The sequence below is a fragment of the Diplotaxodon limnothrissa genome, linkage group LG15, assembly GCF_057381915.1.
Source record: "Diplotaxodon limnothrissa isolate DT_005_m linkage group LG15, D_limnothrissa_male_GT1.1, whole genome shotgun sequence".
Lineage (NCBI taxonomy): Eukaryota > Metazoa > Chordata > Actinopteri > Cichliformes > Cichlidae > Diplotaxodon > Diplotaxodon limnothrissa.
Window position 1 is genome coordinate 16,244,467 of NC_140610.1, and position 25,253 is coordinate 16,269,719.

Below are 25,253 nucleotides of genomic sequence, written 5' to 3' on the forward strand. Positions count from 1 at the left end.
GTTTTTTCTTCATTCTTTCCTTTCTCTCTCTTTCTGTTTGAGAAACCTATATCTTTAAGTCGCAGGTAGAAGGTTGTGGGCCAGAGTTTGTTGCTGGCCTCCCTTGTCAGAGTCTCCTTTCCTGGACAGTAACTCCGTCTATCCGTCTGCAGTCTGCAGTTTGAAAACGACTTTCTGAGCCTTTCTTCCTGGATCCAGACTCTCCTGAGGAGATTCATGAATACTGCCAGCAAAACGTACCTGAGACCCGTCAAACTCTGTCCCTGCACTGCTACACTAACAGCTGTTTCAGAATCTTGCCTGCCTGCCAGTCATCCCTCCAGAAACTGTCCAAGAAACAGAGAGATAACGCCTCAGAAGCCATTTAAAAATCTTACAAAATAACTTCGTTCACTGAAACCGTACCAAGCAAGCATACTCTACCAGTTGACCAGCTTCTTAATATAACACAAATACACATTAGAGTATGAGTGCAGATTTTCAGTATATAAGTGGTAACAATGTTTCAATCCTTTACAAAAACACACACTACTCACACAGAACTTCATCTTTTGGGCCCTGCACAGCTCAAAGCCAAAGTCATGGTTGGTACATTTATCCTGCTTCCTACTCTGTTTTCTCTTTGGAGCTCTACATTTTTGCTCTGGCTCATTAAACACAATTTATAATGCTGCTGTGCCGACAAACTGCTCTGTAAGGACAATTACAGAAAAACAAAGTGTTGCATAGTTGACGTCAACACACACATTTTCCACAAATGACAGACAGCAAGGTCAGAAAATAAAAGTAAACTGTTTTGCCTAGAAATTGCATGTATCATTAATATTCAGTGGAGTGGGAAATGACTGACTACCGAACTAACATTTTTAAGTGATGGCTATTGGGAATGTTAATGTGTTTTTCATTGAACCTGTCAGTAAAGAATGTCATAATTATTTTTTTCCCCTCAGTTTTACTTGTTATAATTAAATTTTCTTGCCCTTTGACAGTTGGAATGAGCTCCTCCCTACCTTGAATCGGTTAAGCATAAAAAAATGGATGGATTAAATTTTCAGCGAAATATGTTTCGACCATTAGATGGAACTATATGAGCGCAAAACAAGAAAAAGTGACTGATAAGAGAGCTCGAGCTTCATATTTCTTGTTGAAAAATATTTCTTGTTGGTCTGAAGACATAAAAGAAGAGTCTAAATAACCTCAAACAGGAACAGACAATAACAAATAATCCTCCTGGGGCTTTGATTTGTTTGTTGAGGTGCTGACTCATAATCCATCCATGTATCGATCATATTCTGTTATACAAAAGGACTCGCTTCCTTTATAGCAGTCGCGGTAATAGAGGAAATGACACCACAGTTGATTATTCACTTTTTCCTGTAGATTATCTCATAGCACAGTGAGCAATAACTGTACCTGTTAATAGGTATTTTGTGTGTCATTTTTTTCCTATAAGAGGTTTGATTCTTGGAATGAATTTGTCATGTAACCGGTTGAGGTTGTTAAGGAACCAACTGAGCGTCCTTTAAACACCACAGTCTGCCCGACAGACACAAGCCTGGAAACTGAAACAAAACTCAATAAAAACTAATGAGAGAGAAAAAAAACTCAATTAACTCTGTGTTTGAGAATGTTGCTGATGTCCAGGTCATAAAGTGCTCTGCTGCTATTGGCTGTGCGCCAGATTATACGAACTGATTTACCGGCAGTCACGTGTGGTTCGCGAGTCTCCGGAGCGGGGAGGTATTTAAATGAGCTCCCTTTCACGTCGCCGAGATAATAACAGACTGAAATAATCAAAGTTTGAAGGCGGTTGAGGAGTTACTTCACTTCCTCTTTTTCTCTCTGTCTTTCCAGTTGGGTAATACCTCCTGTTCAGTTCAGGGTTTGCTTCAGTTCCTGTTACACGATGGCTGAAATAAAGCGTTAGTTAGGAAAATGTGGCGGAGGGTCGGGTGCCGTCTATCATAACAGCCTCGGTTGAAGCCGTTGGAGTGCTTCTGTGTTGCTCAGCGGAATAACTGTCAGCTCTAAATGCATTTGAACAGCGGATTTGTCTGAGGTCTGATTACAGGATAAAAAGATGTACACTTTCCAACTTGTATTTATCCTGGCTGGAATCTCATCCATTCGTGCTGGTAAGTCAATTTTAGCATTTTATGCGTCGCATAGTTGGAAAACAAAATAAGTATTAAAGGGATTTCCAGATATGCTGAGCAATAAAACTCAGTTCTGGGCTTTATGGGAAATGCCCATTTTTTGTTCTACTTTCAGTAATGAAGGGTAGCTACTCTTGCATGTGTGCTTAGACCCAAATTTACCTACAAATATTCTCACTTTGAAAGAATAATAACCTCCAGCATTTTAAATAATTATGATCTGAAATAAGATCAGAATCCTAAACTTTTTAACTGTATCAGAGTTTTGCTTTGAATGGTGTTATTTCTGTTTAAGTATGCATTACTAAGAATGACTCGTTTTTCTTCTAAAAGCAAAGATCCGGATAGGTGGTAACCATATGTGGCTCCATTGATTTAATAAAACACCTCATTTTTTAACCAAAGTGAACAGAACCTGATGAAATGTCTGACAATCCTTCTCCGATTACTGAAAATCAACAAATATTCTACATGGAAGTGTCCCTGCTTGTCTAAATATTTTCCATGAGGACTAGAAGAGAAAAAAAACAACAACTTATGCAATAACAAATCTAATCAGATTGAAAAGTTACAGTGCTTTTCCTTTCTAACTTGTACAAGGTTACACCTATTCTGGGAACTCCTCTAATGGTCTGTTGCTTTTCTTTATAACAGATGATCGCATTGTCCTTTTTAGATAAGTTAAAGTAACAACACAACAATTAAATATTGTAAAAATAGACCATCCTTCTTCAGTGTAACAGTTTTATCAGGAGAAATGTGCTAAATAATCTAAACTATCCAAACTACATTACAAACTACATTATTAACAAGTCTTTATACATGTTTTCCCAACTTGAGGGTGAGGTACCTCCAAAGGGCCAGGGAGACCTCCGGTAGTCTCATTGATTCATGGGACTCAAACACCATGAATCAAAGGTAAAATATGTATTAACTCTGGCGTAATATTCTTCACCGGTTTTATAAAACTATGAAATTATTTGTTAATGTTTCAATTCGATTCAATTCAATTTTATTTATATAGCGCCAAATCACAACAGCAGTCGCCTCAAGGCGCTTTATATTGTACAGTAAGTAATGTTAAGGTCGTGTCTCTGTCATGCCACCACAGGGGGCACTGACCTCTTGGAAGTCAGGGAACAGGGTACATATGGTGCTAAGCATGAGAAAAGCAGCTTGATTCAAACCAAATGCAGTGCAATACACATTTCAGACATCACACCTGTTCAGAGGAATTTTGAAGATTTAGTTTGTTATTGTTCAGTCACTAAATGTGAGTCAGAGCACCAGCGATCGTAGTTTTCACAGAAATTTCTCAGAAATTTTTCTTTTTAATTGATGACGGTGTAAGAGTTGATGCTGTTTGGAGCATGTCATCTTGTTTACATAGCAGACTCAGGGTCGTGTCAGATCGTCACGATGCTATTATTTGTAATAATGAATCTCAAAGAGCTCATGTACCGTTAATGTGAACTGAAATCTTTCTGTGGCTGCTTCACATAATAAGCTTTAAACCTGAAACTGTTAGTGAGCACTAACAGAAAGTATTGTGAATTGATAGCATACTTTCCATGAATCCCCCCTGAGGCATTCTGCAGTATGTTATGCAAGGATGAGGATCAGGCGTAGGAACTTGAAATGAGACATTGTGGGAATCTGACTAAACTGCTTTCTGATCTAAATAAAGGTTCACAGGCTTCTAGATTTACATTATTCAAGTCACTGATTGTGATTGGGCCTTGGACCACCCCAGACTCTGTCTATTCTCTACTCTCAGTGCCCAAACAATAATCTTTTTTTTTAAAATAACTATAAGCTTCTCTAAGGATGTAAGGCTTAGTCTACACAAAAACAAGCAAAAATTCATTTTTCAAAAACGTCTGTTGAGAAGTGGATCATGGGTAGGTTTTCAAAGCGTAAGCTATTGCATTTCAATTAAGTGTTATTGTTTCCAGGGTTATGGCATTACTGGCCTGCTATGCTGCTTGTCTTACTGTAGCTAGCACCTGGGATTTTCCTGCTGTAACTCATCAGAATGCCTCCAGTTAACACAGACATGGCAGTAAAACCTGTTTAAAATACTGAAGATATGTCCATCCTGCTGATTGATGATCGAGCTTTTCAGGATGATCACAGTTAAGACTCATTAAAAAAACAAAAACAAAACAAAAACTACCTGAATCAACGCTGGCTGTCTAAAATGGAAACTTCTGGTCATCAAAAAATAAGCTTTAAATGTTACATGGAACGAACCTGTTACAGCTAAAACTTGCACAAGCATGCCAAATTAAGTAAAGTTGTGAGCAAGCTATAAAGTCATCACATTAAAGGATGGAATAAGCATGATGAGTTTTTCCAGGTAAGAAAACTAACCTGGGCATGGACGGTGTTATGGTGTAGCTTTGATGAAATTACAGAACGAGTCATCAAAGAAAGTCTTGTGTATCATATCGTATTCATTTTAGGCTGCTGACATACTTGATTGACTCATTCATCTCAGTTGCGAAACTTCTACGTTGCAGCAAACAGTGCAAGAACAGCAAGAATAAGAAAAAGATTTTTCTTGATAGCTTTGCATTATTCTGGATGTTACACTGGTTATTTTTGCATTTCGAATGCTATAGATTAATGTTTTAACACTTTTAGTGATCGTGACTTTATTACATTTAAATCTTTGCATAAGATGCAAAGCCTAATTAACAAAACTTTCTCTTGTATCACATTCAGTCTCCAGTTTGCACAGATTTTTCTGCTGATTTAAAATTGTGTTGGACTAAGAAGTGGGATTAGATTACAGTTAGGTGAGCAAAAAGTCTCAAGCCACTCCTCATTTATTTATATTTTCTTGAGAAAATGGGGAAATAACAAGCTTAAAAGTCAATATTTGGTATGACCACCTTTATTTTTCAGCACAGCCCAAACTTTTAGGAATAATTCTCCAGGCTCCTTGAAGAACATTCAAAGCTCTCCTTTGGATGTCGGCTGCCTTTTTGTTCTGTTCTGTGTCAAGATGATCCCACACTGCTCGATAAAGTTGAGGCAGATCCATGAATGATAGTGCTACATTGTGTGTTTTTTATATCCTGGTATGCTTTCACTGCATTGGTGTATTTGGGATTATTGTCAGGTTAAATAATGAAGCCATTTCCAGTCAGGTGCTTTCCAGATGATACTTCATGGTGGATCAAAATTTAGTGGAACTTTTCTGTGTTTGGGTTCACATCTCAGGTTATTTTTCAGGTTTTTGTTAACTTTTTTCCTCTTTCTTGAGGACACGTTCATGTGATCATGTGCTGCAGAGTATCTTTTTTACTGCTTGCCACTTCTTCTTTTTTCCTCAGTTACTTTTAAGGACACACTGCACACTATGCTGACATATGCAGAGGTTTCGACTAATTCGCTCTTTGGGAACCAACTGGTTGATGCAAAATCCTATTTTATGCCTGTCAGACTGTGTTTTTAAGACTTTCCAAAAACCTAGAGAACTATTCCTTTTTTTTTAAAGAAAAATGACAAGAAAGTCTGATTTCCTGGAAGCAAAAATATGAAGAAATGAGAATTGGTTCAAGAAAAAGAAAGGAAGCTGGGTAAGAAGAACTTCGTATTCTCAGAGTAGCAGACTATGACCCAACCCAAGTGTAAAAAAAACCCTCTGTACAAGAGGAAGTGTGGGCTAAATACAAAAAAAGTGAACAAACAGTCGAGGCTGGTATTGTTGCAGTAAGGAGTCAGACCAAAATGTAGCACTCAGAAACAAGGGTTAAAACTAACAAGCAGCTTTATTGCTGAACTTCAACTAACCACAAAATAATGCAGGTTAAAAAATAAGAAATACACGCTTTAAAGAGGGAAAATCAACAAGAAGCAAGGACACAGCCAAGAGGAAGAACTGAGACAATATATATTCACACAGAATAATGAAGGGAAGGGAAACAGGTGGGATCACAGCTGGGGCTCATTACAACTGACAAAAGGAAATAGAAATACAAATAAGATACAAGTAAGAACGGACACCAAAATAAAACAGGAAAAAACAAAGCACAAATGCGCAGGCTTGACACAATGACAGAAAGGTGAGCAAACACTGAGAGACCAGACAGACACGGGGACACAGGTGAGGAAAGGGGTAAGAAAAGATGATGAGTTAGATAAAACAAGACACATGGACTCAATGAGACATAATCAGAGAAGAAGAATTTAGAAGTTGAGTGCTGGAGGAAATAAAAAGAATAAAATGAAGTGGTCCTTATAGATCTTTTTTCTACTCTACCTGAGCACTCTACAACATGCCTCAGTCACCCGTTCACACCCATTCATCCATCCATCCATTTTCTTCCGCTTATCCGGGGCCGGGTCGTGGGGCCAGCAGCCCAAGCAGAGAAGCCCAGACCTCCCTCTCCCCAGCCACCTCCTCCAGCTTACCCGGAGGAACACCAAGGCGTTCCCAGGCCAGCCGAGAGATATAATCTCTCCAGCGTGTCCTGGGTCTGCCCCGGGGGTCTCCTCCCAGTGGGACATGCCTGGAACACATCACCCAGGAGGTGCCCAGGAGGCATCCTTGTCAGATGCCCGAAACACCTCAACTGGTTCCTTTCGATGTGGAGGAGCAGCGGCTCTACTCTGAGCCCCTCTCGAATGGCCGAACTTCTCACCCTATCTCTAAGGGAGAGGCCAGCCACCCTTCGGAGGAAACCCATTTCCACCGCTTGTATTCGCAATCTCGTTCTTTTGGTCACTACCTACAGCTCGTGACCATAGGTGAGGGTAGGGACGTAGATCAACCGGTAAATTGAGAGCTTCGCTTTTACACTCAGCTCTCTCTTCATCACAACAGACCGGTACAGTGTCCACATCACTGCAGCCGCTGCACCAATCTGTCTATCGATCTCCCGCTCCCTTCTCCCATCACTCGTGAACAAGACCCCGAGATACTTAAACTCCTCCACTTGGGGCAGGGTCTGGTCCCTGACCCGGAGTGGGCACGGACGAGACCAAGACACCCATTCATGCAAGCGCTTTTTTCCTATGCTTTAGTGCTTTCTGTGAGCCAGCTGTTTTCCCTGTTTCTATGCATCTGATAACCTAAGCAATCCATCTGCCGGCTTCAGTTTTTGCTACAGAGACAAAAGAGTTTTTTCAATTACCTTAATTAAAATGATCATTTCCTCCAGGCCCCAACAGCAACACCTGCAGTGTTTACCCTAAAGATCTATACATCAAAGCGGGAGAGAACATCACGATAACATGTCAGAGCGCGTGCGATGGCACGAGCAAAATCTACTGGAAACTGAACAACGATCGCATTGATGATAGCCTGTCCAGCATGTTGAACCGCACACACACAGTCTTGTCACTCAGAAATTTCACTCACCCTCGTGCGACATTGCAGTGCTATACTGCAGATACTCAGCAAGTCATTGGAGGCACCATTATAGAAACGTACTGTAAGAAGTCATTTTCTTCCATTACCAACATAAATATAGTTGAGCATTCCTGCATTAAAGGGAAATGTAGGACATTAATAACTTAATTTCTCTTCAGCAGCAAAACCCAGAAATATTTCATGTGTCCATTATAAGCTTAATCAAGAGGAAAGCGGTGGCTTAGACAGCCTCACATGCACATGGGAGCATCACATGAATCCCCCAGTGAACTATGCCGTAGAAAGGTAAGTTTTGTATTTTCTTTCTCTTGTGTATAACAACTAATGTAGATTTTTTTCCCTTTGTTTTAATGCTTCTTAAATTATTTAATAGATTTTTCTTTCCTTCAGTGTTTTTTATAAACAAAAGGAAATTTTACAATGCCACTCAAAGAAAACAACATGCACACTCACAGAACTATTCACACTTCGAGATGACAACATCACTGTTACCGTGAAAGCCACAACTCATCACTGGAATGTTTCCTCTGAGCCTCGTACATTTGCGCTACATGACATAAGTAAGTGACATGGATTACATTGCATATAACTATATTTATGAATGTTTTTGATGATGTTGAAATGTCTGCTACTCAGGTAAAAGTCTTCCCCCAAAGGACCTAGAGGTGGCTGACTCTGCAGGTTCGCTCTCAGTTAAATGGCGACGACTTTCTCCGTTAGAGCCGGGTCGCTGTGAAGTCAAATGCAGGAAAGTACGTTGCTCTTTCATTACATGCACAGCTGCTCACTTTGAAACAATAACAAGAATTAGTTACGACACTGCCATAAAAATGCTGAATGAAACACAACAGTTTCAATGACGATGACCACAAGTTATGTCATTTTCATACGTTAAACAGCAAGTTACATAAACAGATTTCCAGGAAGACAAAATAAAAAGGAAGTCCCAAAAAATGTGTCATCTCGATCTACAGTCATGTCAAAAAACAATTCTCCCACTGGAATTAAGAGAGTAAGCAGCAGCTTGATGCTGCTATGCAAATGCACTAGATTAACTGATGAGCAAGTGTAACTAGCACTAACATAATCAGACAGTCTTTCTAGGAATTAATTTCCAAGTAAATTCGCCTCCAGGTCAAACTTTGAAAGGACTCTTCAGGAGTCAGTTAGCATGTGAAATTTTAAACTTAATGACAGCAAAATTAGAAAACGACTGAACAAGTAAGACTTGTTTGGAAGGGATGCCAAGAGAAAGCCTCTTCTCTCTAAAAGGAACATAGCAGCACAGAAATGTTTGGCCATAATGCACACGACCACCAAACACAACATATCAGCACAAACAGCTCATAGCAGCTGTCACAGGACCTGGGCCCCTTGTAGTCATTGAGTCAACTATGAACTCCTCTGCAAGTATTCTAGAGTCAGATGGGACGAGTATATCTGATAGTTCAAGCTTTGCTGGAACCGGGCATGTGCAACCGGACAGTGATCCCAAGGACAGCAGCAGAGCTACACAAGAATGGCTGAATTTCTCTGAAAAAGAAATTAATAAAGCTGTTGCAATGACCCATTCAATGTCCAGTCCATCTGACTGAAATGCTGCGGCGGGACATTACGAGACAAATTCCCACAAACCTCAATGAAGCAATGTGAGAAGCATGTGAGAGACTGATGAAGTCAAACAGAAAATGGCTACTTCGATTTGTTGCTGTTAAAGTTTGTTCTACAAGCTATTAAATCCTGGGCTGTACTTATTTCATCTCATGTGTTGTGGAAGTTTAACTTAATAAAGCCCGCAGACAAACGGTGAGCGTAGCTGGCATCCTTTAATTAAAAAGAACAAAAAACCCAAACTTGGTGGGAGCAGCCATCGCGGGGCAAATGACCAGCAGAGTCTCTCCTGAACCCAGAACAGCCCTGGGTTTAAATACCTTCTACAGAAACAAAAGGCAGTGCACAGCTGTTTACACTCCCTTGCTACCTGATACAGTGGTTGAAAACAAAAGACTCTTCCTGTGGAATTGTCTGCTTCCTCCCAACTTCCTGAAATAAAATCACATGGCTGTTCAATGGCATGAATAAGGTGTGAGACATTGAGACCTGCTAAAACCCAAGTAAATAATGTGAATAATACATAAATAAAGGAAATTCTAATACACATGTTAATAGTTTTGCCTAGAGTCTTGTGAAAGTTAATTTAGTTGGTTAAGCAATAATGTTTTAAAATAGTACCCAATATGTGCCTTAGCTAAAGATTTCTGTCCAGAAAAAAATTATATATCTAGTCATAAACAGTATTTGCGTCATCAGATGCAAAAGTGCAGATGGTATAAACTGCTATAAAGCTGTGGAATGGGAAATAAAATGTAGACACTATATAAGCTCTTTTTGTTTCTGCCAACATGTTTGCAATATTTAACCCTTCATGGCTAACTGGGGACTTGTTTCACTTCCAGGTTTTAGCTGGAGGAGAAATTGTCGAGGTAAGGAAAAGCTGGCTTGTCTCAAACCTCTAATCTCTGCGGTATTTGAGGAATGCAGAAATAAAAACACATTTGCTGCACAGGTAGTGAAGGTAAAACACAAATTAGATAACCTGTAATCACCTAAAAATCATATGCAGTGGTCCCTCACTATAATGCGGTTCACGTTTCGCAGCCTCGCTGTTTTGCAGCGCATTGTGTTCTGCGTCCTGATTGGCTGTAGACCATTATCAATCAATCTCGTGCTGTGTCTCCTGCACAGTATAGAATGCGTTCAGGTAGTCAAATTTACATAAATCTTCGAGCTGTGGCAGTGTGACTCTGAAGAGCTGTACTGTATGTTTGTAAGTTTTCTCCCCAACAAACTCAACAATGTTGACTAAACGTTTTTGCACCGTCAAAGGCAACCAAGGGTTCCTTTGTTTTCATTCTATAATACTGGACTTATTTTTCTACGAAGGTTTGAACTTTGAGAGTGTTTAAACAAGAGATAAAAGTGTGAAAATCTTCATGCCTGTCTGAGAAAAGTGCATAAAGTGTGTAGTGACGGGTTTTTACAGCCTTAAAACATTTATAATAATTGTAAAAAAACCAAAAATTAACAAAGTCGGCTACTTCGCGGATTTCACCTAGAGCTGTACTGTATGTTTGTAAGTTTTCTCCCCAAGGGACATAAAGCTGTGGAATGGGAAATAAAATACATACATGAGGGACATAATGGATATACTGTGCTAGTTGGAAGAAACAAATAGAAAATAAATAAGCAGCATGTGATATTTCTATAGCTGAATATTTAGGCTGTATCCATAACTGACGCAATTGATTTCTCAGTATATTCATTTTTAACTTCATTATAAAATATTTTCAGCATTCAATTTTGACAGCGATTTGTTTCGAAATGTTTCTAAGAATTAAAAAATATTATAATACTAATATTATAATATTCCTTTTAATTAAGTTACAATTAATTATCTTTAGATAAGATTAAACATTACTTTTAACAAATAAAAACATTCAGCTAAAGGATGACTTCCGGCAAATAGTGGTGACATTTGGCAAGAAAAGTATTTTACTTAATGTAATAAATTATTTAAAAAGAAATCTAAAACTCCTCAACTTCAAAAAAGTTCCTTGTTGCATGGATTTTTTCCCCTGGATAATCAATTCAACAAAATAAAAAATAAACCTTTATAAATCTCGATTCTTTTTAAACATGCACCCTATAAATTTAGTGACTGTTGGTAAAAGCTTTGAGTATGTTTTAGAAGTGAAGTGATGTTCCTAAGAAGAAATGTTTGTTTCTCCTAGTGTGACCACAGTGAGACTGGAAACAATACAAGACCATATTGTCTACTAAATGATGAAGCTAATGGGTCCATCATGATCAACAATGTGGATTCCTGCACTACCTACGGCTTTTCAGTACGCTGTGTTTTGGGGAAGGCCATCTGGAGTGACTGGAGCAAGGAAAAACTACATATGACCAAACTAAACAGTAAGCATGGGTGTAACTTTGTGCTGAACATTGGGGGGGTCAAGATCTCTGAAATGAGTGAAGAAAATCAACAGCCTTGAATTGGGATACAGCCCATGTGTTTGCAACAAACCGTTTATTTTGCAAATCGAGCTCAACACTGCCCCTAGCGTCCTGGAACACTTCCGTTGTGTTTTGGAGTTTGCCTGTGTTTTGTATTTTGTACGTGTTTTGGAGTTTGCATGTTTTGTATTTTGTACGTGTTTTGTATTTTGTACGTGTTTTGTATTTTGTACGTGTTTTGTATTTTGTACGTGTTTTGGAGTTTGCATGTGTTTTGTATTTTGTACGTGTTTTGGAGTTTGCACGTGTTTTGGAGTTTGCACGTGTTTTGTATTTTGTACGTGTTTTTTATTTTGTACGTGTTTTGGATTTTGTACGTGTTTTGGAGTTTGCATGTGTTTTGTGCTTTGGAATTTGTAAGTGTTGTGGAGTTTGTACATGCTTTGTCTCTAGGGGCCACCTTAGGTTTGAGGCCCTGAGAGGGAACATTATCAAGGAATGTTAAAGGAATGAAGTCTGAAACATTTTGAGTTGCAGGTTTGGACTTGAATGTGATAATACAAAGTCAAAAGTTTAGTCTTTTATGCTGTGTAATATGACTGTAGTGTTTAAAAAAAAAATACCTCCAGAGAACCGATGTCATGTAACACGAAGATGAGGGTCAGTCTACAACTTCTGCAGCAGAATTACTAAAAATAATGAACTGCGATGGACTTGCGGTCTTTGACGTACCCCGCAGCTCACATCGAGAGAGCTTGGATAGGCTCCAGCTCCCTCCGTGACCCCGAACTGGAGAGGCAGTTCACAAAGTGGATGAATGATTGAATTATTCGCTGTAAACACGTAGTTGTTTGCAGCGGTTACCATGAGCTCCAGGATATTATTTAACGTGTGAACAGACACACTGCTTTCTCCTTTCTTGGCTTCAGACCAAAACCGTTGACAGTTTTCAAATATAATAATATTCCTGCCTGCGTAAAATAGTTTTTCTTATTTTGACCTTTTACAGAGAATCATGTCAACCTGCGCCTGTGGAGAAAAGTGTCTGAACTGGAAGAAAATGGACTTAGAAAAGTCCGTGTCATGTGGAAGGTAAGGAAATATCTCATTGGTGTCTTTAAACAGCAGATTTCTGTATGTTCTATTTTTTTATGTGACAAGCTTCAAATTATCCACACAGGGTATTCCTAAAGACTGTGGAGGCACATTTGATTACACCATAAAACAAACTCATGACAGTGAACACATGACTGGAGGGAATTATACCTTCTGTGGCAACACAACTTGTGATGTTGTTGTAAACCAAGATGCACACAGAATAAATGTCACAGTCTTCCAGAATAAAGAAGTTCTTGTGGTGAAGTCAGTTTATGTTCCGGCCGTTGGAGAGAGTAAGTTTAAATGCTTTTTACTGAGCATTTTTAATGGGCAATTATTATTGATGTACCAGATTGCTTCAGTTTAATGGACAAAGGCTTTGCTGTGTTGTCAAGCAATTTGCTTCTTTTTTCTTTCACTTTATCTAATCGGCAGGCCTTCCTCAAGTTACCAACATCCAGACCTTATCTGATGACAAAGTTATTAAGGTCAGCTGGATGGCTCCTATGCAGCCAGTCAGTGGGTATAAAATTGACTGGACCCAGGATGGAAGTCAGTACCACTGGAAAGAGAGCGAGTACACGAATGTAACACTCAGCGGTACGTTAGAGAGCAGTGTGATAACGATAAATTGATGACAGGCTGATAGATGGATGTTTAATAAATTCCAAGGGAGCCTTGTGGCTGGAATCTGAGTCATGCCGATTTATTGGCAAAGACATGATCCATTTGTGTCTTATCTTCCAGCATCATTGGTTCATGGGTGTAGCAAATTATGCATAGCCTGGGTGAGATAGATGTTAAAAGCTGCTCTGTAATCCATTATACATTCTACAGAAAAACAGTTATTTCTTGAAAACTGTGTCCTGAGATGTGTTGCAGTTTGCGGTGTTTCTTTGTGCTCAGTTGTGTTTAAGCAAGCAGAGGAACAGCCAGGCTAAATAGATTTACTCACAATGTTTCTGTGAAGGTCTGGTTCCACGGACCAGGTAAAATCTGTTTCTTGTTTTTTTTTAAGTATTAGAAAAGACACTATTTTTCAAAGGTTAACAAACAAGGACAATCACCGAAATAGCTCCTGTATTTGTATTCTTCATTTCCATTTAGTTTTTGTAGGTCTGCTTCAATAGCATCTGTGTTTACTTATGCTAGGAAGCTGCTTATTGTGAAGCTATTACTTAATTTTTTCTTGTTTATCACAGTTCTCACCCAAGTGCCTTTCATAGTGTCCCCACTTTTATTTCTTCTACATTTCTAACCCTGTAGTCATCTCAGGGCTTCTCAAATCTTCTCTCATAACTCTTTGGATGCCTTCAAACCTCAGATGAGGAAACAGATGACCTAAACTATTTAATTATAAGCATAACTGTTAAAACAAATAAATCATTCTTATCCATTGTTGCACACATATTAAATCTGAAACGTATACTAGATTATAATAGATACTAATCCCAAGAAGCATTTCATCATATAAACAGATCATAAGAACCACTTCACTTGGTGCACTTGGAGCTTTGGTATGTTTAGATTACACAGCTTTTGGTACTTTAGTTATACTCTTGATAGGCTTCTAGCTAAAATATTACCATAGCTAAAGGCGGTATCATATAAAGCATAGAACAAATTCAAATTTGGCACTAACAGCACAAAACTCCTCTAAGGGATGCACGTAATCACTGTTGAGCTGTGTGGCTAAAAAGCTAAACAAGTATGCTGTAACAGTCACTTGCTAGTTCTCTGTCATCAGTTTTCAGACTAGTCTTCCCCCTCTCTTACAGGCCTCCAGGAAAAAAAGCCATATAATATCACAGTAACGCCCCTCTTTGATGACAAGACAGGTCAGGGCACAAAAGTCCTTCATGTTTGCTCCAGTTTTGGAGGTAAGTAATTCAGATGTTTGGATGTATACACTACCAGCAAAGGTTTGGACACACCTTATCATTTAATGATTTTTCCTTGTTTTTATGACTATTTACATTGTTCTCACTGAAGGCAACAAAACTATGAATAAACACATATGGAATTATGGAGAAAATAGTGCTGTCAGCGTTAATGTTGTTAAAAATGACGTTAACGCCATAACTGCAACCCATAACCGACTGGCTGCACGGCGCAAATGCATTAACGAGCTAACTGCGCTGAAGCGTTGACGCCGTGCAGCCCTCACACGGGGCGAGACGCGTTAACTCACTAACAGAGATTTGCGTTAATGCGGTTATGGCGTTAACGTCATTTTAACGAGATTAACGCTGACAGCACTAGTAGAAAACAAAAGAATGTGAAATGATTAAAAAAATGTTTTATATTTTAGATTCTTCAAATTAGCCAACCTTTGTTTTGATTACTGCTTCACACACTCTTGGCATTTTCTCGATGAGCTTCGTGAGGTAGTCTCCTCAAATGGTTCTCCAACAGTCTTGAAGGAGTTCTCAGAGATGCCGAGCACTTGTTGGCCCTTTTGCCTTCACTCTGCGCCCATCTCATCCCAAACCATCTTGACTGGGTTTAGGTCAGGTGACTGTGGAGGCCAGGCCATTGGGCGCAGCACTCCATCACTCTCCTTCTTGGTCAAATAGCCTTTACACAGCCTGGAGGTGTGTTTTGGTGTCACTGTCCTGTTGAAAATCTAAATGATGGTCCAACTAAACGCAAACTAGATGGGATGGCATGTCGCTGCAGGATGCTGTGGTAGCCATGCTGGTTCAGTGTGCCTTCTATTTAAAATAAATCCCTAACAGTGACACTAGTAAAGCACCCCCGCACCATCACACCTCCTCCATGTTTCACGGTGGGAACCATGCATGTAGAGACCATCTGTTTACCTTTTCTGCATCACATGAAGACATGGTAGAACCAAAGATCGCAAATTTGGACTCATTAGATAAAAGCACAGATTTCCACTGGTCTAATGTCCTTGTGTCTTTTGGCCCAAACAAATCTCTTTTGCTTGTTGCTTTTCCTTAGTTGTGGTTTCTTAGCAGCTATTTGACCACAAAGGCCTGATTCATACAGTCTCCGCTGAACACTTGATGTAGAGATGTGTCTGCTACTGGAACTCTGTGTGGTATTTATCTGGGCTCTAGTCTGAGGGGCTGTGAACTTGCGATTTCTGAGGCTGGTGACTCGGATGAATTTATCCTCAGCAGCAGAGGTGACTCTTGGTCTTCCTTTCCTTGGGCGGTCCTCATGCGAGCCACTTTCATCGTAGCGCTTGATGGTTTAAGGCGACTGCACTTGGGGGACACGTCTATTTCTTGTTTCTCTTTACTTAGCTGGTTGGTTCTTGCACAACTGCAGTAACCAACCAACTGATGGTCCCAACCTCATTAAGAAAGCAAGAAATTCCACAAATGTACCCTGACGAGGCACACCTGTGAAGTGAAAACCATTTCAGGTGACTACAACATGTAGCTCATCGAGAGAAAGCCAAGGGTTTGCAGCACTGTCAACAAAGCAAAGGGTGGCTACTTTCAAGACTCTTAAATATAAGACATATTTATTTATCATTTTTTTCTTTGCTACATAATTCCATAAATGCTTGCTTCATATATTTGATGTATTCAGTATGTATAGGGGTAGGCAACTCCAGGCCTAGAGGGCCGGTGTCCTGGAGGTTTTAGATCTCACCTTGGGTCAACACACCTGAATCAAATGATTAATTCATTACCAGGCCTCTGGAGAACTATGTCATGTTGAGGAGGTCATATAGGCTTTTAAATCAGCTATGTTGGATCACGTACACATCCAAAACCTGCAGGACACCGGCTCTCAAGGCCTGGAGTTGGACACCCCTGATGTAGAAAGTAGTAAATATAAAGAAAACTCATTAAATTAGAAGGTGTGTCCAAACTTTTGACTCATTCTGAAACAGTACTTTTTAAAATGCTGTCCCAAGCTGATGTTGCCCATGCCGCTCCTACAGATCCAGACAGCATTGCTATCACAGTTGTACCTAGCTACCGACAAGCCTTTGTGAGCTGGAATACGAAATCACTGAAGGAATGCAGCGGTGCTGTTCAAAGCTATACAGTCAACTACTACAAGACGCAGGATGTACTGTATCTCAGTGAGTACGCAACGCACTTGTGCGAAGTTTGCACACTTTCATATAACGCAACATTCATAGCATTTCTTTAATGGGTTTCTTCCAGATGTTACTGTGGATGGCAAAATGAGGAACGTCTCTTTAAAAGATCTGAGTCCAGACACCCAGTACACCGTCAATGTCGATGCCAGGGCTCTGACCGGAATATCAAAAAGCAGTGATGAGAAATTTACAACCACAAAATTTGGTAAGTGGTCTATAAGAGCTCTGACTTAGAGGAATGATTCAGAATGAGCCTGTGAGCGGATTATCTTTGGTTTGGTGCACCCAATACCACCCTGATACTAAGTTGGTGAATAATCAACAGATGCATCAGCACAATAATCATGCTTTGGCATGTCAGGCCAGTAAAGATTGTTATTTCAGTCAAAAGTGTTTTCCTACAGTCGAGCTTTAACCAAACACAGCTCAACTGACTCATAGCAGTAATAACAGCCTAATCCCGACATCAGTGCCAAATATTAAAATTTGATGAGCCTCAGAGAAAATCTCTTTATGGCCTCGATCCAAAGCCTTTGTGTTTTCCAGCAGTTACCTTGGCATGTATCTAAGGACGCAAACAAATAGAAACATTCCTGAAAGTCAGAAACAGGATGCTGCAGTTTTACTGCTCTGAGACCCACAACAGCACTTATTTGCTGACGGCAGACTTGACAACTGCAGAAAAAGTTTAATAATTAATGACGGATCATTTATTTTCCATAAAATATTAATTGTTTTTACAGACAAAAAGGCGTGGCAGGATTTACTTTGCTATTGTAATATTATCTACAAGTCTATGACCATGGGCATTGCCATGGTCGAAATTGGTCACAGCACAACAGCAAAAACTGAACCAAAAACCTAAAACTCAACAACTACTCTGGTTATTAAGTGGTTTTGAATCTCCACATGCAGTCATGGTAACAAGAAAGTACACTCTCTTTCAGCTCAGGTTTTTTTGTATCAGGATATAATACAAGTAACGCAGTCGTTAGCAGGTCTTAAAATTAGGTAAATGCAACATTAAAGCAACTACAAAACATGACATATTATGCTGTGCCATTATTTATTTAACAAAGTAATCCAAAAATGCAGTGTACAATTAGACAGTGCAATTAGGTAAATGAACAAGTATGGCTTGTTTAGAAGAGTTGCACATGGCAGTTAGCTTAGGCATGCAACGTTGCACCCGAACAAACTGAGACTTCCTGTCCTTTGGATGAAACCAAAGTGGCGTCATGAACTGGTCATGTAAGGCAGGCAGGAATGGACCCTAGATGCAGACTCATGGAGGTGAAAATGAACTCAGAAAGTTTTATCGGTTTTATTGCTGGATGGCTGTACTACAAAACTAACTAAATTTGGAATATACATGAAATTAAACACGCAGGTAGGCAGAACACACGGTGGGGAATGAGGGAGAACGCTGGACAGAGGGAAACAGAGGGCTTTAATATGCAAGGAATGACAAGGGAACAGGAAACACATGGGGAAGACAGCTAAGACAAATTAGACATGACGAGTGAGAGAAAGCAAAACTAAACACACTGAAGAGGGAATGCAAGATTTTCACAATAAAACAGGAAACGATGGTGATGACAATGATGACAGGCTGAGGAACAAAGATAAACATGAAAGGCGGGGAGACATGAAATGAAACACAAGGATGGGAAACCAGACACAAAGACACACACAACCCACATAAACACAGACACACAAAGAGGGACACAGAAGGACACAGACACAAGGGGAAATGTAATATTCAAGGAACTAAATGGGGAATATAAGAAACTCAATGCGGAATAACTAAGACTACTAATGAAAGTGACTCAGGTCTGTTGCCCCAAAGGATACAGGAAATGTGCTGATTTTCACGACATAGTCATGTCTGATTTTAATGCATTTTCCTCTAAACGCTTGATGATAACTGACGTCATGACTTTTAGCCTCATTGTTTCTGCAGAGAGATTTCTCTAGAACAAAACAGTAAAGCATTTACAGTATATAATTTAATGAAGAAAAAACAGTATATACCTCTCTGCAGAAACAATGAGGCTGTATCCTTTGGGGCTACAAACCTGAGACATTCTTCTAGAGAAGTACGTCATGCAGCGGGTTGACGTGAACAATGAGGCGACTGCTGAATGTTACAGGTACTGTCAGAAAGCCACCAAAGGCAGATTACAGTATATAGGAGTGATACACCAGGCGTGTGATGTTCTCCTTTATAGTGGACAGAAATTATTTTTTGGAGTGGAACAAATAATTTGTGTGGCATCTTATTTAATGCAGAACACCTGATTGTTATTTAAATAGTTTGAAATGGTTATTTAAACAAAGGTAAATTGCTGCAAATAACTTTGTTGTCTGCAAAACTTGTGCAGAGGATTTTAAAATTAGCAATTTATATTTGCATTTAAAGTTATGAAATATGATTCATTAAACATGTTTATGGTTTTTACAGTAAAAAATATAACTTTTTCTACTCGGATTTTATGTTATTTGTCTAATTTTAGATCTATTGTGTTACTACAGTTTCTCTAAATGAAAACATAACTGTAGATTCAGACATGTGAGGTTGTGCTGAAAATAATGATACCAAACAAGGCAAAGTAAATAGTTTTTAAAGGTGAACTGTAGCAGTAAAATCAAAAGTAGTCAAAAACGGCCAATTATACTCTGGACCCAGAAGGTTAAACATTTTTTAAAGTAATGCAATAGTTACTTTTTCTAGTAACATATTACTTTTAGAATCTTATAACTCAGCTACTAACTCAGTTACTTTTTTGAAGAAGTAACTGGTAACTATAATTAATTACTTTTTTCCCAACACTGGACATGAGAGACTGATAAATTCATACAGAAAACAATTACTTTACATTTGTGTTGCTAAATGTGTTCTACGAGCTACTGAGTCACGAGGTATACTCGGTCTTTCACACAGTGCTTCTTCATTTTCACTTTTTTTAGACCATTTCACAGTGTTATATGTCACGAGCTGCTGTTGATCTCGGGTTATATTTACCTAATTTCGAGACCTTGTAAGGATTAGATATTTGCTTTATTATGTCCTGATATAAAAAACCTTATAGTTGCCTTTATTTTTTACACACAAACTGGTATTACCGAAGCTTGATTTTGTTACTATAAACAACACTTTAAAGTCATTTATTTTTATGTACACTTAAAATGGTACAAATGATCTATGTCTGGTGCTGATATCACCAATTTAAACCGTGAGAAGCAAGTAAATGGTAAATGGCCTGTATTTATATAGCGCTTTACTAGTCCCTAAGGACCCCAAAGCGCTTTACATATCCAGTCATCCACCCATTCACACACACATTCACACACTGGTGATGGCAAGCTACATTGTAGCCACAGCCACCCTGGGGCGCACTGACAGAGGCGAGGCTGCCGAACACTGGCGCCACCGGGCCCTCTGACCACCACCAGTAGGCAACGGGTGAAGTGTCTTACCCAAGGACACAACGACCGAGACTGTGTTTGAGTGTGAAGTTGATTGGCTCATTAGGGCAAGGAGGGCAAGAGGAAGAGGTTTGAGCCACCCTTGCGGTAAACACTTGTCTGTCTGGGTAGAACGTCACCCAGATAACAGTCAAGAAGTACCTGAAGCCGTCTTGACGTTGATTCACCTCCCTTTGGAACTATTTATCAACCATGAGAAGACACTGTGACAGATTGCCAGCCGACGGTTGATCAGTGTTAAGATATTTGTTTGCGTGCTAAGAACTAAGATCCTAACCTCTAATGTTATGACTCACTGGACTAGTATCTGAATTAAACCGAATGTTATGAACTTTTTCTTTTCTTTGCTGTGGTAATACTAATTATTTAAAACTGTATAAATCCAGTCAGTGATTTTTTTAAGAGTGTTTAATGTCTGTTCTGCAAAGTGCTCAATGATCAATTGAAATGTCTTTAACAGATCCAGGGCTTGTTACTCCACTCAGTGTCGCTGGAAGCGTTATCATCTTCCTGGTGTTATTTCTCGGATTATGCATTGCTGTTCAGTAAGTTTCAGTCTCTTTTTGTTATTGATGATTTGTTACGAGCTCCTTTTGAATGCAAACACTGAACCAAAAACATTTCCAGGCCATCAATAGTGGAAGACAGGCTCTGATGTGTTAAGACATTGTGGTCATGTTGTGATTACATTTTTGGCACCAAACACTTCTACAGATTTCTTCCTAACGATGTGTTAATGATGTGTGTTATTTGTTTAGATGGAAGAAATTCCAGGAGAAGCCCGTGCCAAATCCAGCCCTCAGCTCTGTGGGTGTTTGGGCATCGCAAAGTCAACAAAAGGTGACGAGGATGTCATGGCCCTTGATTTATAATGATGAATTTTGCGGGATGGGGCGGTGATATTTTCACATGTAGTTTAGGCTTTTGAGTTATTGTTTCCTCTTCTCATTTTTACTTTGTTAGTTTGCTTTCTCATTTGTCTTCTTTTAGTTTTTCAGATTTATTTTTGTCCCCACCATCTGTTTTGATTATGTGCACATCTGTCCTGTTTTTCTCCCCGTTTCTAATCCCAAATCACTCCTTGGTGTATAAATAGTCCAGTCGTTGTGTCTGTTCACATGGGTTTTCTAGATTTTCTTTGTGCTCATGTGTCTCTGCTTGTTTTTAACTTCACTATGTGTGTTATTATCTGAGGCTGTCCAGTGGGATGCATTATATCTGCATTAATGTTGCTGAAGAAGTTGCATGATTAAATTGTAGGTTTTTCATTGTCAAGCAAAAAAAGGTAGAAATACATCAGCTTGTGCTTTCTTGAATTGTAGAGAAGCTGAATGTTATTCTATATTTCTGCTAAAGTGACTACTTGGTAATTTACTTTCACATTTTACAGTGTGAGGGTTTTCTGTTTTACCTTGTCACATGTGTCAGCAAACTGAGTCTCTCTGACTTTGTTGTGTTGAATGAAAAAAGCTGTTTAAGATGTTTTTTCTTGATCATTGCACATCCACCTCAAATTTCTGAGATCTGAAAAAAAGATTCTGTGATTTAATCAAAAAGTTAACTACCAAAATCTGGCGGCTGGATTAATAAAAAATAATAATTGGTATTTTCAGTTGTCCTGAAAGTGGTTTTCTGAATATCATCTTAAACAGTTTCCCCCCACACTTCCTGAGGCCTATATTATAAAGGAAGTTCAACACAACCAGGCTTTCTTCGCCTTAGCTGGCTTGACAAAACATAAAACCCCAGTTGGAAATAAGCACTCAGCACTCTGATCAGGTTTATTAAAAACTATAAAAATTTGTATCCCACGGAGACACAAAAATCCCTTTAGTTTGTCAGAAATTAGTATTATGAAATTAGTTTGACTGAACAAGTATTTTTGGTGTGTTCTGTATTTTTGTAGTCACAGTTCTAGCAGTGAAGACAGATTAGGCTCAAGTATAAAAATATGCATACATTCTTTGTATTACCAAATCCATATATGCACGTTTACAATGCAATGATGGTGCGATACATAGTGTGTAACTTTAGAGCTGGGCTTAGCTTTATCTCTAGAGGAAGATGGCCTTACATTTGACTCTATTCAGTGACTCCAAGGTGACTGTAAAATTAGCCCACATGAATATTTGTGCTGATATGCTATGTTTGCATAACTGCAGAGAGCTCTAATATGTTCTGATGGCACTTCAGGTTTGAGTATAGTCATGCAGTCAAATACAGTCAAATGACACTGAGCAACATTTAGTAAGGTGCAATGTCTATAAATTCCTCAACTACTCCCAATGATAATCTCCAAAATCAATCTTACTGGGCTGACGGATATCGCAGGTCCATGAATAAACTGTCTTATGTGTTTGCTCCATTTCTTCAGTTTTCATTTTCTGTAATTTGTCAGATTACAACTGAAAAATCTGATCTAAAAATCAAATGTAAAATTTGGTGGAATTCGAGCTTCAGCGATTAAAACAATTCAAGTTGGAGGATTTTAAATGACCCTTTTCTCCCCTCATGTTTTTTTATGACAGCTATCACGGTCCAGATTCATAAGCATTCATGTGCTGCTCTTTATTTACCTGTTGCCATGGGGAATCCTGGTATCAGAGCTTCACCGATGATTGCTATCCTCTTTCACGCATGCATTCTTCACTCAGGGTGAACATAATCAGGGCTGTTTCAACTCTCTGAGTTTATAGCAACTCAGAGTTTATGCTTTGTTGAACCTGCTTTCTGGAATGGCACACAGATGTTTTACAGATGTTTTTTGTCATAGTTTGAAGTTTCTGTCTTGAACTCATTTATGTGTCCATGCACTGTGACTCCTTTAACATCTTCCCTCTTCCAGAGGTCCTCTATCCTGAGTTATCATGTCTATGTAGGGTTTAGCTTTCACTGACTACAGAAACAATCCATGCCCGAGTCTTGATAATATATAAAAGCTGCTGTAATTCATCCTAGCTTTTTGTTTTACGGCTCCCTTCTGTCTGTGTGTTTGTATCCATAGGGAATCTGCTTCCAGCCATTCAGAAATCCATCTGAAAGCCACTGTGATACAGTATACCCAGAGAAAGCGCAGAGCACATCTACCCCTTCATTAGTTACAGGCTATGATACTAACACAGCCAGTGAATACATAGTGGACTACGCAAACTCAGGAATGACTCATGGTCTTTATACGGAGGATGAAAGTCCAGTTGAACCTGCAAAGACGCCTCCCTCTCCTGGAGAATCCACTGCATTAATTTCCTCAGACAGCAGCACAGCCAACCCCTATCGAAGTCAGAGTTCTGGGGAGAGTCCTGTCCCGGAGACTGAAAAACTGAGTAAGCACGTGCCAGTAAAACAGCAAGAAAAGGCATTACTTAAGACCATATATGTCACATTAGACATGATTGAACAAGATCATAAGAGGTGAGAGCAGTGAAGGTAAATGATGCAGATAGATTTGCAGTCAGTCAGCTGTGAAAGAAATAGATATGGTTTGATATGACTGTGTGTGTGTCATTAAGTTGCCTAGCACTGTGGAACAACAGGATACAAACATGTTTAACCGTTTTTGTGTATGTAGTAGCTGCTTTATTAGGTCATCTCAATGTATTCAGCCGTACAGGAAGAATAAGTTTCATTTAATGTGAAGAGATGAAAAGATTTAAGGATATGAGTTATCACCACTGAAAATATGATATAGTGTTCCCAGGATTTAGCATTCTAGACATGCTTTGCTATGACACTGATCCTGGTTTTATGTACAGTCTGTATTATAGTATTGTGATATTTTGTTGTAAATATTTTAGCCATGTATTATATGCTTGATGTTTGTTGAGGTGTGACTCGCTGCATTTCTTTTTGCTTTATCGCTTTGTGTCATTTGTAAACTGGAGGAGTCATTAAAATGTAAATGTTGTTATTGTGTTGATAAATATTCACCGTGCAGAAGCGTCTCTGCCATATGTCTTGTAAACAGACAAAAACAAAAAAGTATGGAATAAAGTGAATAAATGTTGTACTTGACACCCTGTTTTGTTATTTGATGACAAAATGTTTGAAGTATTCTGCATGTAACCATATATTAGTGTGAGCAAGGCTTTGTAATGTGCATGGCACTGAGTGTAATTGGAGAAACCACAGTACACATTCATAAGAAAGTGAGCCAGCTCACTTATATTTTCCACTAATGCACTGTTAGACTGGTGAAAGGGAAAAATGTGTTAATATTTCAAGATAAATTATGCACACATACACCAGTGTTCTATGGTGTTGTGTGGTGTACACTCACCTCCTCCATGAATTTGGCATAAACAACAGGATTGGATATATCCTGTCTTGTATCAGTGGTGCAGGCTGCTGCTGCTGGCATATGGTTATGCGGGAAAATTTTTCAATCACAAAGCTCAGATCATCTCAAACTAATTTCTTCAACATGACAGTGAATTCCCTGTATTCAAATGGCCTCAACAATCATCAGAACTCAATCCAAAATAGCAGCTTTGGGAGGTGGTGTTACAGGGGATTTCCATCATTGATGCAAATTTGCACCAGCTGTGTGATGACATCATGTCAATATGAACCAAAATCTCAGAGGGATGTTTCCAGCACTTTGTTGAGTCTATGCCACAAATAATTAAGGTAGCTCTGGATGTAAAAAGAAAGTCCAATCCACTGTGTCATACGGATTTCTATCACTGTTTATTGTACTGCATACGTCTCACTTTATCTGGTTGGTGTAAAGAGATCTGCTGAAGTTGCCAATAAACTTTTGAAAACCTTTCAAAACAGAGCCAAACGACATGAGACAACATGCAATAAAATAAATACTAGCGATACAAGATATTATATGTATTTTTTAAGCCAAGTAATATCTACCCCACAGCTAAAACAGATAATCAATCAAAGACATGTAAATCTGTCAAAATAAACTAAAAGAAAGGTATGAAATATAAAGACAGAAAGAAACACAATACACAAAAACAAATTTCTGTGTATTGTCAACAGGTGGGGGAAATAAAAAAAGAACTATAGG

General features: G+C 39.0%; 1 protein-coding gene across 1 annotated transcript; it reads left to right on the forward strand.

The window, feature by feature from the left end:
* Positions 1–1,959: 1,959 nt before the first annotated feature.
* Positions 1,960–23,648, forward strand: LOC146617318 (interleukin-6 receptor subunit beta-like). The gene is made up of 16 exons (XM_085371928.1): positions 1,960–2,135; positions 7,328–7,600; positions 7,698–7,824; positions 7,930–8,099; positions 8,176–8,291; positions 9,996–10,022; positions 11,331–11,517; positions 12,569–12,651; positions 12,740–12,950; positions 13,093–13,257; positions 14,436–14,537; positions 16,580–16,723; positions 16,809–16,949; positions 20,694–20,778; positions 20,992–21,073; positions 23,238–23,648. The coding sequence occupies exons 1-16, from the start codon at positions 2,081–2,083 to the stop codon at positions 23,646–23,648; spliced, it is 2,379 nt and encodes a 792-aa protein (XP_085228054.1). The 5' UTR covers positions 1,960–2,080.
* The last annotated feature ends 1,605 nt before the right edge of the window (positions 23,649–25,253 follow it).

Excerpts from the sequence above, each read along its gene's own strand:
- LOC146617318 (XM_085371928.1), top strand. The coding sequence starts at position 2,081 with ATGTACACTTTCCAACTTGTATTTATCCTGGCTGGAATCTCATCCATT. Across the intron at positions 8,292-9,995 it reads GTGAAGTCAAATGCAGGAAA|GTTTTAGCTGGAGGAGAAAT; the intron begins GTACGTTGCTCT and ends TTTCACTTCCAG. Across the intron at positions 21,074-23,237 it reads CATCGCAAAGTCAACAAAAG|GGAATCTGCTTCCAGCCATT; the intron begins GTGACGAGGATG and ends TTGTATCCATAG.